General features: G+C 34.3%; 1 protein-coding gene across 2 annotated transcripts in view; it reads right to left on the reverse strand.

Annotated features, from left to right (window-relative positions):
* Window positions 1-19341, reverse strand: part of tmod2 (tropomodulin 2) — a 37849-nt gene extending 18508 nt beyond the window's left edge. For both annotated transcript variants that reach the window (XM_073850811.1, XM_073850810.1), the window contains exons 1-3: window positions 19241-19341; window positions 8159-8333; window positions 5772-5928 (exon numbers count right to left, since the gene is read on the reverse strand). In XM_073850811.1, coding sequence (XP_073706912.1) covers window positions 5772-5928; window positions 8159-8284 — 283 coding nt within the window. In that variant the 5' untranslated portion in view covers window positions 8285-8333; window positions 19241-19341. The remainder of the gene's footprint in view (window positions 1-5771; window positions 5929-8158; window positions 8334-19240) is intronic.
* Window positions 19342-20415: the final 1074 nt, after the last annotated feature.

Consider the following 20415-nt stretch of genomic DNA (forward strand, 5'->3'; position numbering starts at 1 on the left):
AACAAATGTTCTTCAAGTACAGTCTTACAAATCAAACTAGTAGTTGTGAAAACACTTAGCACATTACAAGGTTTAAAAGACCCTCTAAAAAGACACAATCTGAAACTATTTAATTAGTGAGATGTAAAGGTTGTAGAACAAGAAAAAATAGATAAAGTTCAAGACAAACTTTAAGTTGGCTTGAAAAAGCCAGATCAGAAAGTGTGAAAAAACGTTTAAAAGTTAAAAAACGTAAAAAGTTTTTTTAAAGGTTTAGAAATTGCAGAAATGTTATGGTTTTCAGTCCAAGAAAGACTGAAGTTTAAAGTAGTTTTAAAGTGTAAACCTTGAATGTTTTGAAGGCAATAAAATCAGATGGATAGATGTTTCAACATGTTGCTAGCATGTTTCTAACTTATTTAACATGTTACTAGCATGTGGCTAGCACGATTAGCAAGTTAGAAACATGCTAAATAAGTTACTCACATGTTGCCAACACGTTTCTAACCTGCTAATCGTGCTAGCCACATGCTAGTAACATGCTAAATAAGTTACTCACATGTTGTTAACATGTTTCTAACCTAATTAGCATGTTGTTAGCATGTTTCTAAGATGACTAGCAAGTTGTTAACATGTTACTAACATGTTTTTAACATGATTAACCTGTTTCTAGCATGTTGCTAGCATTAGTAGCCTGTTGTTACCATGACTAACAAGTTATTAGCATGTTTCTAACATGATTAACATGTTGTTAACATGTTTCTAGTATGATTAGCAAGTTGTTAGCATGTTACTAGCAAATTAGCATGTCATTAACCTGTTACTAACATTTTGCTAGCATTAGTAGCTTGTTAACATGACTAACAATTTACTAGCATGTTTCTAGCCTGGTTAACATGTTGTTACCATGATTAACATGTTGTTAGCCTGTCGTTAGCATGTGTAGCCTGTTGCTAGCATGTCGTTAACATGTATAGCCTGTTGCTAACCTGTGTAGCCTGTTGCTAGCATGTCGCTAGCACGTGTAGCCCGTTTTGCTAGCATGTCGCTAACACGTGTAGCCTGTTGCTAGCATGTCGCTAACACGTGTAGCCTGTTGCTAGCATGTCGCTAACACGTTTCTAACCTGATTAGCATGTCGCTTACAAGATTCAAGTTTGGATGGGAGTTGCCTTTCTCAATTGGTAATACAGTTTAAAATCTAATATATTCCTGTTACGCAAGGCTGAATTTGCTAGATTACTGCAGTCTTCAGTGTCACATGATCCTTCAGAAATCATTCTAATATGCTGATCTACTGCTCAACAAATATTTCAGCTTATTATCAATGTTTAAAACGGGTGTGAAAATTCCTTAGTCACTTTTGATCAATTTAATGCATCCTTTCTAGATAAAAGCAACTTAGATGTACGCTAAAGCAACTCCTAAACTACGGTTGTGTCTCTACTGTACACAGAGCTTTTTAAGTGCCATTTAGTGACCTGAAAACATTACTCAATGCAAATGAAGCGCAACTAATAGCACAAGGGTGTGTGAGAAAGATAACTGAGAAAGTCTGAGCTCTAAATGATTAAATATAAATCGGTTTTATTACTCATTAGCCACTTTCTACCGTCAGGCCAAACTGTTCTCCAGCAGTGCTGAAAATTACCTTTATAATATAACTAACCCTTACTCTTTCCAGCACTGGAAAAGACTCACTCATGCACATACTACTGTTCACACTAAAGCCAGAACTGAGAGTATAAATCCATTACAGAGTAATGTATGCTGAGTGTGAGAAATCCTAAACCCATCTGAGATGATGGATTTAACAGACGAGAAGCTCATGGTCAGGAGAGAAACCTTAGACATACTCTAAAGATCATTAGAGCTCTTCCTTTTCAAGTCAAGTTTCATTTTGCTGACGGTCCAGAAAATGCCTGGAAACAGTCCCAGCACTCAGCTATACTTAAATCAATTACTGAGAACAACATCTATATGGACTCTTGTATTTGGAAATGGCTCTAAAATGTTCAGTTCCATTAATCAGGAAAAAATCATTCCTCATGTATATCATAGGTTACTACTGATCAGACTAGTAAGATTTACCTGTTTACCAAGTTTTTCTGCTGGAATACTGATTTCAACATCGTTCAAAAGTTGTTTATACAGGAAGTGATCTACTTTATTTAAATAAGTCTGATAGTAATTTGTAATTACTGAATCGGATTTGTTGTCTTACAAACTTTGGCTGTTATTTCCCAATAGCATACATAGTTAAGACACACATTTCATTATTTTGACACTTCTGAGACTAAAGTGATACTGAACTCCTAAAGGGCACCTATTATGCAAAATTCACTTTTACATGTGGTTTGAATATAAATGTGTGTTGGCAGTGTATGTACACAACAACCCTATAAAGACACATCAAGATCACATGCAGCGTGACAGACACTTACTGTGTGCATGCTTTTGTATATCAGAAGTTTAATCTGATATGGTTTAAAAGACATGATTTCAGTGCAATAGACATGATAATTAAAACCAAACTGATGTTTTTTGGTGGAGTATCTGAGGAAGCAGCGTAGAGGCATAGTCCTGTTCTGGAAAAAGGGGTGGGCAGCAGCAACTCATTTGCATTTAAACAGCGTGTTTCTGCTTTCACTCAAAATACACATTTTTAAATTTATATAATAAACAATCTGTGGGGTATTTTGAGCTGAAACTTCACACTCTGGGGACACCTGAAACTTATTACATCTTGTAAAATTGCGTCGTTAAAATTTATGTGAAATAAGGACCTGTTTGCATGCAGCTTATTTGATCAGACCAAAATGATAAAAACTGCAGACGGGTAGACAACAATCATTGTGTACAACACATACAGGGTGGGGCATTGACATGTCGAGCCAACACACACACACACATCCACAGTGTGTATGCTTATGTAAGAACAGATGGTATTAATTAATCATACCTGCAGAGACAGCAGAGTCTAAATCACTACAGGAGCTGATACAGCACTCACACACACAGCAGCAGGACATGAGAGACTCACACACAGTCAGGATGTAAAGATTCACTAAACTCACTGTGCGATAAGATTTACAATACTGATTTCACAATATGATTTTCTCACAATTTATGAACAAAAACCACTGTAACAAATGCATTTTAATCCTAACCCGAACAAAGATGCAACACACATGCAGCATGGGCAGTTTTGGATTTCAAATAAACTTAAACTACACAATTAAAGAATTAATTCACTTCCAGAACAAAAAAAGATAATTTATTCACCCCTTCGTCATACAAGATGTTCATGTCTTTCTTACTTTAGTGGTAAAGAAATTATACATTTCAGGATTTCTCTCCATATAGTGGACTTCTATGGTCCCGCGAGTTTAAACTTCCAAAATGCCACTTCAATGGGCTCTAAACGATCCCAGTTGAAATTGACAATTTATATACTTTTTAACTTCAAATGCTCATCTTGTCTCATCTCTGCAATGCGCAGTCTGTGTGAACCGGGTCAATACAGAAAAGTCGAAAAAGTTTTCTTCCTCTACTTCAATATTGTTCTACATCACTGTTTTACCTTTTTTTGGAAAGGGCATTTAATCTTTTTAGCATGAGTTTTCCAACATACCCTAACTGTCTTGAACTGGAAAAAAACAAAACAGTTCACACAGACATAGACAAGACGAGCGTTTGAGGTTAAAAAGTATATAAATTGTCAATTTGTTTCAAAAATAACCAATCGTTTTGCTTTGAAGCTGCATTTAAACTGCATTTTGGAAGTTCAAACTTGGGGGCAACATTGAAGTCCACTATATGGAGAGAAATCCTCAAATGTTTTCCTCAAAAAACATAATTTCTTATCACCTGAAGAAAGAAAAACATGATCATCTTGGATGACAAGGGGGTGAGTACATTATCTGTACATTTTTGTTCCAGAAGTGAACTACTCCTTTAAACTACATAAAAGTAAATAGGCTGAAAGAGAAGAGAACCCCCCACTTACAATTATATCACAATTCGTTTAACATCTCAACCAACTCGAATCGTCACATTGCAACCCTAGTGAAAATTATGACAAAAGCTCTGAAAAAAAAGCCAACATCATTAGAGACACAAAATGACCACGCCCACTCCCCTTGTCTACTTCCCAACTATATAGTAGGTGAAAAACAGTACTTGAAATGAGTAGTATGTCTAAAAGCACTCAGATGACCTACTACTTCTAGTGAGAAGTGTGCATCCAGTAAACACTTTACTATCCCACAAGGCCGAGAGAAGAGTTGTAAGTGGCAGAGAAGCAATGCAACTGTTATGAAATTTATACTACGACATTTAATTTATGGTTGCAAAGTAGATACTTATTCAAAACAAGCAATCTGCAATGTGTCCAACCAGCATACCAGGAACAGTTGACCCAAAAAATGAAAAGTCAGACCAGTATGACTTGTTTTTTTCCATTAAAAAAAAAAAAAAAAAAAAAAAAAAAAAGTGACATATAAACGTTTAAGCTCCAAAAGGATGGTAAAGCACTATGAGCATGTCTTAGGAGCGGCCAAGAAGTGTTAACAAAACAAGCATCAGGCCGTTTCCTTAATGGATGTCACAAGAGGCGAGGCTTCACGCTATATAAACCTCTTTTGTAAGGAGACAACATATCACTTAATTGAATTGACAAAACGTTGGCTAAACTTCAACATGTTTCCAGTAAAGAAAAGAAGAGAAATCACCGACAATTTTGCCGCAGGTAGGATTCAGCGTACACCCGGTCTCGTTCATTTCTATGGTATCCACATACAGTGATCGACTGCTGTACAACTCTGATAGCAATGCAATAACGTCAAGACTGGAGAAAGCGCAATGGTCAACTAGGATCACACAAGCCTTGATAACCAATGTTGGCATTTTTCCCAAAATAAGAACATCATGGCATTTTTAAAATTAAGTCTGCTTGATTTTAAGGCAGTCCCTTGGCCTGTTGTTTCTTTACCAGTGTTGGGGAAAGTTACTTTTAAAAGTAATGCATTGCAATATTGCGTTACTCCCTAAAAAAGTAACTAACTACGTTACTTAGTTACTTTTTATGGAAAGTTACATTTTAAATCTGGGCAGGGCTTGCTTGTTTGTTTTTAATAAAAGTGTAAAAGCCCTTTCACACCAAAAAGTTAAAGTAATAAGCCTAAGGATAAAGAAAATGTAAATTCACGTCTGTACAGTAAACCATAAGAAAATGAAGTTCAACACTCTACAGCAATGAGATCTAAAGTCAGTTTTGCTTATTAGTATGGCTGAATTGGATCAACAAAGGTCGGCAGCGAAGACATTGGTTAATAAAATGAGATTAAATACAATCCTTCTTGATTCAAGAATTTTGAGATATTTTGGCTGAAAAAAAAAAACCTAAAGTAAGAAAGGCATTCTTCGTGTGAAAAACATAATCTGATTACGTAACTCGCGTTATTTGTAAAAACGATGAACTACTCTAATACAGTCATAAGGGTCTGAAATATCATGGGGATGAGTAAGTGAAGTTTTTTTAATATTTGTGTAAACTACAGTATTGTATTTACTGTACTTACACAGTGTTGTTTTAAAATTTAGATCTTCGATCAAATCGATTCTTCTAAATTGTGCTGTACTATTAAAATTCCTATTGATTTATTCTAAGAACTTCTACTTAAAATGCAGCTTATCTTTGATACCGTTACGTTTCTTCCCATTCAATCCCATCAGAATGTGTTTCTGCTGTGTCTAATATCAGACGGACATCAAACATCTCATTCTCATACCTTTCCTCTCTCCAGTGAAGGGGACGACATCATCTCTGTCTTTATAGTCCATAGCCTCCTTCTCCAGATACTGCAGCAGTTTATCGCGGTTAAAAGGACCGGTGGCCGCTTTTGCCGTCTGGTCCTTCTGCCTGAGTCCGGCTGGCAGCAAAGCATTCTGGATAATGGATTTAAAACAGATGTGTTACCAGTTACACTCTGAAACATTTATATCTCTCAAATCTCATGCCAAATTACATCCAGTAAGGTGAGACACTGCAGGGGAATAGGGTAAAAAAAAAAAAAACTAATAGTTATCACCTTACTTACTCAGTTGATTGATTGATAATTTTTTTATATTACATGTTTTCTAAAATGTTAGGTTTGAATATGCAAATGAGCCATTATTTAATGAAATATGCGCTAGTTTGCATACATTTCTAGAACAAAAATCTAAACACTGGATGAAGTCAGTTTAAAATTCTTGTTTAATTTTTTGACATATTAGGGTCAAATGTTTTTACAGAGGAGATTTTGGGTCTCATATTGTCACTCCATAATTCAGATAAAACTTAGAACAGACAGAAAATGCATTTTTTTTTACCATTTTGGGAGGAATAAAATGTTGTATATAATCAAGCAAATGATATCTGAACAAATCCCTCTGTAAAAACCTTCAGTATATAGACAGGGATACAAATGTAAAGTTTGGTGTGTGTAAGTGCTGCTGAAGTGGAGATTTATGGCTCAGTGTAGGAGAAAAAACTCATTTTGAGAAAACAGCCTTTAAAAATCTGTATTGTAATTGAAATCTATTGACACAAATAGATAAAGTGCCATAAAAGAAACACTTAACAGTGTTTTTTGGATGTTTTCTTTCCAATAGTCTGAAAGAACACTATGAAACACCAAAAAACTCAGTCTGCATTTGCTTGGTAATGGCGATCAGATCTGAGGACAGATTGTCAAAATAGTGTTGTCTTAATAGGAGAAACTGCAGAGAGAGAGGAGCTCTTGTGTTTGGGAGTAATCTTGAGCTCGGTTTACTCATAAACAAACAGACCAGAGTTGTTTATGAGAGGTCTCAACAGAAACTCCTCAAGTCAGATTTACAGACTGGCTGATGTCCATTTTCAGCAGTTTGATAAACAAGTGATTTTACTTAAACTAAACTACTTAAAGCACTTTATCACTGAAGCTCAGAATTACACCATCATCACAATAACATTACTGTCAATTACATCATCACTTTGTTATCAGTGGATTATGACAGGGTGATTGGTCATGTCTGCTTTTTATGATACTTTTTGTTCTACATACAAGTCATTATGTTGGCTTGAGAACTTACAATTATTATTCTTCTGAGACTAAATTTTCTGACTGCTGCTCCTCCTAGAGTTTAAACTCTACAAACTCCAAACTCAGGCCAGATCTTCAGACTGATCTGACTCCAGTTGATGGATCTTTTCTAACTGATCCGACTTACGCTTTTCCTAAAAATGACGATTAAAACTGGTAAAAATCCCATAGACTTACATTGACGGAATGTTAAAATGGGCCAACACCATTCAAACTCCCACAATCCCTTCAGACTCAATCAAACTTACCTTCTGTGTACTATATTTATAATACAATACAAACAACAGGCTAGTAACAGACTAATCATGTTAGAAACAAGCCAAAATAAGCTAACAAAATCCTAATCAAGCTAGTAACATGCTAACTTGCTAATAATGCTAGAAACATTCTAACAACATGTTAATTAGGTTAGAAACATGTTAAAATGTGAATCATGCCAGAAACAGGCTAACGACATGTTAATCATGCTAGAACTTGCTAATCATGTTGGTTTCATGCTAGTAAAAAGGTAAATAATTTTGAAACATGCTAGTAACGTACTATCCATTTATCCATCCATCTACCCATCTGACAGACTGTACTGCCTTCAAAACATTCAAACTTTAAGCTTTAAAACTATTTAAACTTCAATCTTTTTTGGACTGAAAACCATAACATTTCTACAACTTATAAAACTTTTTAAAACGTTTTCACACTTTCTGATCAGACTTTTTCAAACCAACTTAAAGTTTGTCTTGACAAACTTTATCTAGTTGTTAATTACAAATTATTTATTTTCCATCTTGATTTTCCACACTTTAATCTTGCATGCGCTGAAAGGGATAGCTGACTCAAAAATGAACATGCTTAGCCTGTCCAAACAGAAACAAACAAGAATTTTCATTTTGGAGCGAACAAATCCTTTAATATCTGATTGTTATTGTGATCAACATCTGCTATAATGAAACACACGTCAACAAAAAGCAAGGAGACGTTCTTCCACAACAACTGAGTTCACAGTTTGCCTTTGCTCCTCTGGAAGTGTGAGGAAAGCGGTCTGTGTGTCTCACCTCGGGGTCGATCTCCTCTAGAGCACTCTCCAGTTGCTTGAGCTCCTCCTCTGACAGCTTGTTCAGAATCTCATCCTCATCGATCTCCTTATACTTCTCCAGATCTTTCTTAAATGGAAGAGCCATGATTCACACGTCCGTCAGAGAGAAACCGCAGTCCAGTTTGATTATGTGCCTGGACACAGAAAAATTCATTTAATGTCTGAGCTAAACTTTACGATACGAAATGTCCACAAAATCAGTCATTAGGGTCACATTTTTGAAACTGAGATTTATACACCATCTTGTTAGGATAGGACAATATTTGGCCGAGATACAGCCATTTGAAAATCTAAAATCTGAGGGTGGGAAAAAAAAAAAATCTAAATATTGAGAAAATCGCCTTTAAAGTTGTCTAAATAAAGTTCTTAGCAATGCATATTACTAATTAAAAATTACATTTTGATAGATTTACAGTAGGAAATTTACAAAATATATTCATGGAACATGATCTTTAATTAATAACCTAATGATTTTTGTCATAAAAGAAAAACAAAAAACAATAATTTTGACACATACAATGTATTTTTGGCTATTTCTACAAATATACCTGTGCGACTCGAGACTGGTTTTGTGCTCCAGGGTCATGTATATGCTTTGACAGATTTCAGAACACAACAATGCAAAACCTATTACATTACATTACAATAATTTAATAAAAATGGAAGCTTGTCCTTCTATTAGAATAAGAGCCTGTTCACACCAACACAGCGGTTCAGCACAAAAGGTTAAGGGTTGATTTGAGAAAACTAGAGTTCCAGAAGCTTTAAATAGCTTTGAAGGTGGATTGTCTCTCCTCTTATACTTCTTCAATTTGCTTAATTTTCTCATAATGTCCATAGACTACACTGCAATGGATGTTAACCACGGAAATCACACTGAACTTTTTATTCCACTGACTTCCAACTCATATGCATGCTAAGGCGAAAGACAAGAAACAATACTTTAAATTTGCAGGAATGCAGTCAAATAGAGGATACTGAATATTTTTAAGTTTTGAATGCATTATATGTAGGGTTGGGTTTCGAGAACCAGTTCTATTTTAGAATCCAAATTTATAAGAACCGGGTTTTCGATAAGACACATGCATTTCGGTTCCGCTTAACGACTTCTGCGTTCGCATTTAATGTCTTTTTAAAGTTTAAAATCACATTATTTAAGTGCAGGAAAGGACAGAACGGCATTGAACTGTTCTCAAACTGTTTCGTGCTCTTCCACTGGACCGCCAAATATGCACAGAAATACATTAGAATATCATCATAAACAGCCATTTTTTGTCGAAAAATAAAGTGAAAGTAAATAGATTTTTAGATCTGTGCGCGTTCGGTGTTAAAGAGACAGCAGCCTAATAAATGTTCTGCCTGTCATTAATGTCAAAACAAGAACAAAAAAAGCATTCACTGATCTTGACTGAATATCTTTCGTAACTTTAATTAGGATTAATCGATTATATATGAAATAAAACTATGCAGTGTTTTTAAACTTTTGACTTAAATTTCTGCACGTTAAATTCGTTCAGTTGTATTTATTTATGCTATTGCTCATTTATTTGCTTGTTCCCTTGTACTTATTACTGACTGTTTACTTGTATTTAACAATTTAATGTTCGAAATTTATATTAGTCTAGTTTTCGCTGTGGTATTTTTTTGTTAAAACCATAGACACAAAAAAGACAGTGTTCTGTAGGCTGCAGATTTGTTGCTCATGTTATCCAGCTGCAACAGAAAGCTTTGTAAAAATACAGAATAAATTCATTTTTTATTGACTTTGTTAATGGAATCAAAACTAGGAATCATTAAAAAATTTATTATTATTTGTTGTATTATGTTTTTTGAGACTTTGACATAATACTATGACAGCGTTTGTAAAAATTTAGCGTGCTCAAAGTCTAGTGTGACATGCTGGAAACAAAAGGCTAAATGAAAATTTCACTGTGCATCTTGTAATAGCAATTACAAACACAAGCAGAGACTAAAATGACATAACTAACTTCAACAACACAAGCTGGTTTTTCCACTAATCAATGAGTAAGAGAGAGATTACTGAACTGACCCTATGTTCTCTGTTTGATATCTGACAGATGCCTCCCCTCATGATCTTCAACCTCAGACTGGAACTTAATTGCAACATCTCATTCCCATCTGGAAACACCCTGACCTTTGAACTTCACTCCCTGGAGAACCGCACCATCCCCACATTCCTCAGCTCCTTCAAGCTGCAGTGTTTCAGGAAAAAGATATGAATCATAACCATAGCTTTTGTACTCTTCACACTCTCTCTCCAGCATCGTCATGTATATTTCTTGGGATGAGCAAAACTACACATTTTCAAAACCCACTAGTTGGTGTGTTGTCTGAAGCAAGGTTGTTTTTGTAAACGAAAACTAAGACAAAAACGATCTGAATTAAATAAAACTTGAAAATAAATGAAACGAAACTAACAACTTTTATAGAAAAACTAACTGAAATAAAATAATTATCAAAAATAAATAATGGTTTTCGTAATCATTACATTCTCACCCCATGGCGGAAAAATAATAAAGACTGCGTCCTGAACCGCACCCGCATTAAATCTATAGGCTACTGCATCATTATAAACCAAAATTATTTATTTTTTACTGTAACACAAGAAATCGAACCAATATACTAGAGCTGATAATTCATTAAAAGATCAAGATTCAAACACCCACGCAATCTCATTTCTAATTGACAATGATATCATGTCTATTAAACCTTTGAAAAAGGTCTTACAGAACATTAAAATGTGTATTTGCACTACCGCTGACACAGAGAGAGCAGTCACCATGTTTAGGTAAGAAACAGCTTTTCAAATACTCATTAATAGTCATTCATAACACAGCAATACTGGATTAAAGGTCATAGTTTGGATATGAACATTGATGTCTATGGTTGAGATCAAAACAGAGCACGTCATCTTTTGAAAGTAATTGGCGCTTCAAATAACGTTTGTGTCGACATTATTTCGCCACTAGATGGAAACAAGTAATTGTTAAAAAACGTTTTTGTCATTGAATAGAGATTGATTCAAAAACGCTGATTCATCCATTCATCATTTATTAATTCAAACCACTTTTTCATAAATTTAATATTAAAAATTGGTGTATTAAATATATTACATGATAAATACATATATTATGTATTAAATGCTATTCAAATGAATTAAACACTTTAAAATAGACTGCAGCAATTCATATTTTGTCTCACATTATTTTACTTAGTTTAGAATTGCGAGGAAATCGTGATCTCTATTTGATCTCTAAAAAACTAAAACTAAACTATATATAAACTAAATAGAAATGTGTTCACAAAAACGAAACTAAAACAAACAAAATTGTTAATGAAACTATTAAAAACTTACATTTTATTGCAAATTTGAAAACTATATCTAAATAAAACGAATTTAAAAAAGCAAAACTAATAACCTTGGTCTGAAGAACTAGTTGACTAGCACGTCATTTTATACAGGGAAACCTAAAATCAAGCACTGCCAGCTGAAGTCAGTCATCAGACCTATAAATCACGAGGAAATTCCAGCAGCCAAAAATACTCCAGGAAAAGCTGATGTCATTTATTTGCAAATTCAAGAACAAATGGTCATTTTTGGACCACAAGTAGGCAACTTAAAATAGTGCATGCTAAAGACTAATTAGATGCTGGCAAAGTATGTAGTAACATTCTCTGGGAAACACCACAGTGAAAGATTATAGTTTATTCACAGCAGCTGCAATTAAAGCATTTCATTGTTTTGATTCCAGCTCATTTAACTCTAGCTATTCTGACTGGCCACTTACAGTAAACACAGATATAAGTGTACAGTAAATGTTAAAGTGAAGACAAACACTAACTGCTGCATGAGAATAACATACTGTTTTACTGTTGGGGGGAGTTCAAGCTGTGCACCGTTCCAAGTTTTAAATGCAGTGTGCAGACTTTATGTTCAACTCAGTCTAACTTACGAGTACTTAATTAGACTTTCGCTAAGACTAAGAAAAATCCATGGCAAATCCAGTAAAACCCCATTGGACTTCTCAGCAGGATTGGTGTCAGCTTAACTCTCAGTCTTATGGTGAAGAGTGTAAGACCCTCATGGGTTCAAGATCCATTATGTTCCCATTAACTTCAAATTTAACAAGCCAAAGCTGCCATAAGGAAGTTACGTACTAACAGCAGATTTGAAAGATGTCCCTACTCACAAATAGGGATGCACTGATGTATCGGCCGTTTTTTTTATTATTTTAAAATCATCAGCATATGGGAAATAGCAAGAAAAGGTCATTTCAAATGGTTTATTAACTGCATGGAGACAATGAGCTGCATGTCTGTTGCATAATCCAGCTTTTTCTCTGGGCAAAATAATTAAATACTTGGCAAAACAAGGCTCCATAAAATGGAATAGGCCTATAGATGAAATGTATTAATAAAATAAAAATAATAATTTGTGCTGAGTTTTGGATCATTGTAACGCGCTCTGAAGTTCACGGAAAGGATGACCATGAATTATGGAAAAACAGTTGACACTTTACAACTTTAACTATAATTTTTTTGTGTATTGCTTTTTTGTTTTTTAAATGTTCAGTTATTTTTGTTATAAGAAAATAGTTCTTAAACCTGTTATACTGTATTACCACTTTTTTGCAAATAAATTTCAATATTGTGATAATATCGTAGTTTAATATACCTTGATAAAAGCATTATCAATTAATGGCAACATGAAAATTGATACCGGCATATCTCTATGCATACTGCATATTTTTACTTTTTATTTGAAGAATCCAAACTGTATCGTTGACATTTGTGGCAACGAGAAAGACAACAAAAGTTTTTCAGCAAGAGTGTTTTAAGCTTGTTTTTTTATTTTTATATAAAATTGTGGCATGCAGTTGCTTCAAACAATGGTCTAAAGCTATTTAAAACATTGATCAATGTAAATTGTGATAATCGTAATTAATAATCGCAATTACAATTCAAAGGAAATAATCGACAATTATGATTTTTGTCATTATTGTGCAGCCCTAATGTACTGGTATTTCAGCCTACATTAAGAAACAATGTAATAATAAAATGTGAAGTTCAGCCTACTCATTTATGCTGTTTTTTTCCTCTCTATTGGAGTAGCTTTATTTAAACCATGCTGCAAACATTTTTAAATAACTTGAAAAAAAAAAATACTTTGATGTCTTTAAAACATTGACAGTTTTTTTCTTTCGTTGAATACTTTGTCAAAATCTAGAAAAACAATGATGTTTTGGCTATGACTAAGTGATCAGATCTACCAGAAGTTTTTGAGTAAAGAAAACCCTGTACTTTATTATTATTATTATTAGCAAAGAAAAAGGTTTTAAAAATAACGTTATAACTGGCATTTTTTCTGCTCAAACTAGTTTCTGAACTGTACAGAGTAACGGTGTGTTCACACGGGGCGCAAGCGTCAACGCTTCCCATTGACTTTGAATGGATGACGTCAAGCTTTGCCGAAAGGAATTGTGGATCCGTTGGCGGCGCTTCACTCGCGTTGCTCGCGGCAGAAGTTGAGAAATTTTCAACTTCTGCCGCGAGCAACGCCAGTGAAGCGCCGCGTCAGCCAATCAGATCGCTCTATGCAAATACAGTGGCCAGGCGGCAGCCAATCACGTTCATCCTGTTCAAGAGCAGCATTTCATTGGCTGACGCTGCTATGACCATAAACGTCAGCCACGCCTTCCGTTAAGCGTTGACGCTTACAGTAAATAAGTGTGAACACACCGTAATGCAGAAACGGAAACTTTTAAACACCAATTTTTTTTTTTTCCGTTTTTAAGCGCTGCTTTATGCAGTTGACCTTTATCAGTATCGGAATCTGCCAATAATGGTATGTTAAAATCGGTATATAGTAGTCAACATTTGAAGTGGATCAAATCCTTTCATTAAAAGTTGTGCTAAAACCGAAACAATACCCATTCTTGTCTTAGGACAACTTTGATTAACTTTTTTTGATCCACGTCAAATGTTGACTACTGTAGTCCAAAAAATATCCTATCGGTGCATCCCTACTCACAACGTTTGTTGTCACTGTAGAAGACAGTTGAACCAGGAGAAAACAGGGCTTAAAGTGGCTAAGGGTTAAACGGTTCTAAAACTGGAACAAATTCAGTAGCTCTTCGGATCTTGGGCCGCCCCTCAGATCAAACCTGCAAACAGCCAAGATCCTTAGCCACAAGCCTCTTTCCTTTTCCTGAACACGTCCCAAAACAAAATGACTCAAACTTAGGAGTTTTAAAGTTTCAGAGGATCGTAAAAATGACCTTTAAAGAGATCCCCCGCTTTGAATGGATAGAATGTGTTGTTCTACACAGGAAAGCCATAAAAAACTAAGTAAACACTGATAATATCCCAATATTTAGTGGTGCTGGGGATTTGAACAAATCCCTAAACCTAGATACTTAACTTAACTTGCAGAAATCAATACCTGTAATCTTATGGCTTGTGGAGGAGAGGTTTCTCATTACTTTTCTGAGCAACCTGACTTGCATTTTTCCCTCTTGTGGACTATGATATATCTAGATTATCTTAACTAGATGTGCAGGGGTTGACCAGAAGGTAGCATCAAAGCTGAGGCTTTTGAGCCATTCATTGTTTTTGGAAAATGTCAAATCTAGTGATGTTAATTATTCTCTGTGGCTCCGTCAGACAAACCTTCTGAACACCTCGTAATCCGACAGACGGACAAAGAGGAAGCCAGTACTGCTTCTTCCTCTGCTGTCAGCTGTAAGTACATTACAGGACAAATCCATAATAAGGCTGAAAAGACACAGGGCAAAAGTTCACACAACCACAAAACAACAATACAGTGAATGCTCTGGAGCTCTAAATGACAAAGTTGTGCTGTGTTGTGTGTGTTTGTTTTTTAAATTATTAAACATTTTTTAAAGTTTTTTTTTTTAAAGCAACCTTTACAAATATTACAGTCATGGCCAAAATTGTTAGTATATTCCCTAGCTAAAATGGTTTTAAGTGAGTTTTTTCTATCTTTTGCAGTACACTCTTAAAAATAAAGGTGCTTTAAAAGGTTCTTCACAGTGATGCCATAGAAGAACCACTTTTGGTTCCACAAAGAACTATTCAGTCAAAGGTTCTTTAAAAGGACCATCTCTTTCTTACGTTTTTATAATCTGAAGAACCTTCCGTCGCCACAAAGAACCTTTGGTGAAACAGATGTTAAAGGTTCTTTATGGAACCATTTAGACAAAAAAGATTCTTTTATGGCATCGTGAAGCACCTTTATTTTTAAGAGTGTAGTGTGTCAGTAGGAAATATCAGTTTCCATTTCCAAACATTCATTTTGCCATTAATTCTAATAATCCAGTGTCTGAGTCTGACAACAGCCAGTGATCATCTGATCATCTTCTTCATCCAGTCTGACTGGAATGACATGAAGAAACAGAACAAACTGGGACAGACTAAATCTAGAAGAACGGTAGCAACGTCTCCAAGATGCTTCCGACCTGCAAAGCTATAGTACTGTTAAAAGTTTTAGGCACTTAAAATGAGGATGCTGTCAAAAGTAATGTTATAAATAGAGTTTCTTCATCAATTAAATCAACATTTGGCGTGACCATCCTTTGCATTTAAAGCAGGTTTTGCCCTGAGTGCACTTGTGCATAGTTTTTCAGGTAGCCTTGCAGATAGGTCTCTTGAAGCATCTTGCCAAGTTCTTCTGGATTTAGTCTGTCTCAGTTTGTACTGTTGACACACCGCAGCAAAAGACAGAAATAACTGGTTTAAAACCATTTTTAGCTGGTGAAAATACACGTCTTCTAATCTTGGCCACCACTGTACTTTCAAAGTTACTTTGTCTTCATTCATAGATTTTTTTTCACTTTTTTCCAAGTAACTAGTAAAGCATGACTTTTTCATTTACAAACAAATATCTGAGTTACATTTTCAAAAATGTAACGCCAGTTACTTTTTGCTTCCTTTATGTATTTAATCTCATTTTATTAACCAATGTCTTCGCTGCTGATCTTTGTTAATCCAGTTCAACCATACTAATGAGCAAAATTTACTTTAGATTAACATTTGTGCTTCATTTTTCTCATTGCTGAAGAGTGTTGAACTTCCTGCTCCTACAGTTCTCCTGCACAGATGTGAATTTACTTTTCCTTCAGTCTTAGGCTTACTCAATTAAATTTTTGGTGTGAAAGGGCTTTTACATTTGCTAAAAATCAAACGTTTCATATTAAAAACAAACAAGCCCTGCCCAGATTTAAATGTAAATGTAATCCATAAAATGTAACCAAATAACTAAATTAGTTACTTTTTGGGTGAGTAACACAATATTGTAATGCATTGATATTTAAAAGTAACTTTCCCCAACACTAGTGATTATAACGGACTTCTGTTATCAGTATTGGTTCAACGTGAACTCATTAAAAGTCAAATTAAACCTAAAAGAGGAAATGTGGAGATCTGCTTCATAACTCTAGAAAGGGAAAAAAGCTCAAATTAGCTGGACTCCTGGGAGTGACAACATTGAGAATCTTTTCTTCGTTTCTTCTCATTCATCACTTCCTCTGAGAGACAGAGACCGAGGTTTATGGGAGCCAGATGGAGGGTGGGTTTTGAAATGTTTATTGTGTAAGAGGTACATCTAGCAAGCATTACTTTAGACACATGCTCTTTAAAATGCCATTTCAGAAAGGGGAAAATTTCATTGCAAACAAATGTCCAGCCTTCAGGGAGTGTTCTTACACTAACTAGGGAGAACACAGATCCTTGATGCAGTGCTACATCTCATGTCAGCTCTCATCTACTTGATTTCACCTCAGTTGTGCATGTGAAAAGAGCTACAGAAATTAATCTGAACTGAAATGGATATCGGTACCAGTCCGTACTAGATAGAGATCCTAAAAACATCCATCATCCATTTTTATTGTCTCACAAATAGTGTTGCTTTCGTCAACTAAATTATGACTAAATATAGTCATCAACGAACCTTTATCATGAGATGCAAAGTAATGTGACCATGACTATAATTAAACGTATAATGCAATATTGTTGATGAATAAAAATGAGACTAAATGTGGTTTACAAAATAAAAACTATGCTAACATGTCTCTCCATTTTCGTTGACCAAAACGAGACGAAACAAATTTAAACGTTATTTCGTTTTGTTTAGTCGCGTTATTATTATTATTCTTTTGCAGTATTTCTGTTTCCGAAGCACAGAGGCTTTCCTCTCAACTGTATCAAAAAATGTTTTTAACACGTTGTACACTAATGATATCTTGTGGTCAAAGGTGGAAAAAGTTGCTTTTGCATCCCAGACGTCCAAGCGATTTTTTGGTTTCATAAAATAAATTGTGCGACGGAAACCATAAGAAAAAAAATAAATAAATAAAAAGTACATTTTACTTTCACAAGGTATAAATTAATTAATCTGTAAATAAACTTATAAAAGTGTAAGCATGGTTCGTGTAGGCATAGATGATCAAAGCAAATTAAGAATATTGATAAATTGACTAATATTATTATTAATTAGTGCATGCACAAAGCTACATATTTATTCATATTAAGATGTATTATTATTTGATTTATTGTTTTTATTCATTTTATTTAAAAGCATCTATATAATAATATTGGCTTTAACTTGCTTGGGGAATGTTATATAGAAGCAAAATTGTATTTGCAAGTGTAAAACACTTAAATACAAATTTCTAAAGAACAAAAAATTTTGTTTTGAGTACACAGTAAAAAACACTAAATTGTTGCTAGCGTTTTTCCTAAAATTCTGGAAATTCACTCATTTTTAGAGAAAACAAAATGAAAATTGTCATTTTAAAAGCTAGACATAAAGTTCTTATGTTTATAATGATATATGACAATTGATGCTGTCTGCTAGAATAGGTCTGAAAAAATGAAATGTTCTAGGTCTTTAAAGATTCAATAGAATTGTACTACTAAAAAGACACTAAAATACCATTTAGACTTAATGTCATCCGCTTTCGTCGAAAATAGTCATGGATAATTCTGACTAAGATAAGACTAAGATACTAAAGAGTATGAACATGACTAAAACTAGTACAAACTAAAATGACAGCTTCACACGAAGACTAGACTAAAACTAAAATTAAAACAGGCTGACAAAAACACTACGTCACATACAATGTCTTCACGAACAATTTTCTATATTATGTTATTATGCTATATCATGCATTAAATGCCATGAGTCAGTTATATAAAGCCATGCAGAGTCACGCCCAGGGAGGAGACCACACCCGTTATAACCAGAACTCACACTCACACTCACAGTTGTGCCATTTCTACATAATAATAATAATAACAACAACAATAATTATAATAATAATAATAATAATAATAATAATAAGTCACTATAGTAAACTAACCTAAACATACGGTTGACGCGCGCGAGGTTTGTATTTGCATAAGCGCGTGCATGTTCTAATAAAATGTAGTGCTTCTGACCTGATATCAATGCAGAAATTACACTGTTACACTGAAATAATTAGAAAATGTAAAAAACTTCATTTACACAGCGATTTTTTCAATAACGCATCGCATTAGTAAGTCATAAATAATGTACGTAACGTTAAGATAGTAGCATTCACAATTAAAATACACTGTGAGATCTGGTCTAACTATATTGTAATTCAGCTATGAAGTAATAATTTCTAGATTTAATGCGATAGATGTCCATATTAAGGTTAAATATAGACTCAAGTGTTAACGTTAACTGTTACCTCAATAGAAACCAGTGTAGCAGGTGTTGATAACTTTTAATCACGTATCTGGTTTAGTCTATAAATGAGCATACATAATGGGTTCGGTGTGCTATGGTTATACGGTAATTTGATATTTTTTTCGATAAGTGTAATATCGTAAAGTGTTGGCCCATCTGCTCTCTCATACGGATATCAGCGCTCGAGCGCTTAGCCAGCTAACCCCCAAACTACACAAACCTGTCCGTTTATGACCTCTACCTCAAAAATTACCCTCACACTGAGAGAAGACCAAACAGATTTCTTACCTTAGTGAAATTCCTGCAAGCGATTTTCCCCTTATTGACCTATTCCTGATCGCAAAGCAAAAGAATTCCCGCAACCGTCTTCAGTCTCAGCCCAAGGGCGGTAACACAGGAAACCAGACACTAGAAATTTCCGGATGATTGACATCTATAACAGCCAATCAAATATAAGCGCACGCCCATAAACTAAGGTTCCCGCCTATTGGAAGCACACAACCAATCAGGTCAGTGTGACGCTTTAGGAGTACAAAGGAGCATGGGATATGTAGTCCACATGTGGCGCCTTTTTTTTTTTGTTGCGTGATTGCGTCAATTTTAATTTATTTAAGTGTACATTTAATTTCATTATTGTTTACTGCGTATTTGAATGTTTTATATTTATTGGTTTATATTTAAATTATTGCGTTTTTACAATCGTTCCAATTACAAAGTATAGCCTACCCTTAGGAAAAATAAGTTTATTCAAGTGTGCTATTGCCTATTAGTATACTTCTTTTAAACTAAAAATAGTCTACTTTTTATGTACTTCTCAGAAATGTGCTTTATACACTTCTCAGAAATATACTTAAATGACATTACTTGACTTATACTTAGAAAAAGTCTAAATATTTAGGATGTACATCTTCTAAACAGAATTTCCAAAACACAAGTGAAGAAGAAACCGAAACAACAGATGCTTCCACATGTAATCTAACACAAACATCAGACATAAAACAGCATCAAAACCATAGATATGGAAAACTGTGTAACGTCATGGAATAAAATGTCTTTTTTTAGCTTTTTGTTCTAAATTTTGTTTATTTACTTTTATGAAACTTACCCACATTCAAGTGTTTATAAAAAAAGAATGCATAAAGCTAGAATAACATGTTTTTGATTACAAGCAGATATTCTGTTCTTTCTTTTGATGTTTTGTTCAGATATTCAATATATCAAAATATATACGAATTAATATCTAAATAGGGACATAGTAGTACACTTAAAGTATGATGTAAAGTTCACTTAAAGAAAACTTATGAGTATACTTGCAGTATAAAACTACTAAACTAGTAGTTTACTGAGACTATACTTCAAAGTGTACTAAAAATGCAAAAAAAGTATAACTATCAGTATACCTCTAAGTTCACTTTTAGTATACTTGCAGTACAAACTGAAAACATAGATGTAAACTAGTTGTG

The sequence above is a fragment of the Garra rufa genome, chromosome 11, assembly GCF_049309525.1.
Source record: "Garra rufa chromosome 11, GarRuf1.0, whole genome shotgun sequence".
NCBI classification, from domain to species: Eukaryota; Metazoa; Chordata; class Actinopteri; order Cypriniformes; family Cyprinidae; genus Garra; species Garra rufa.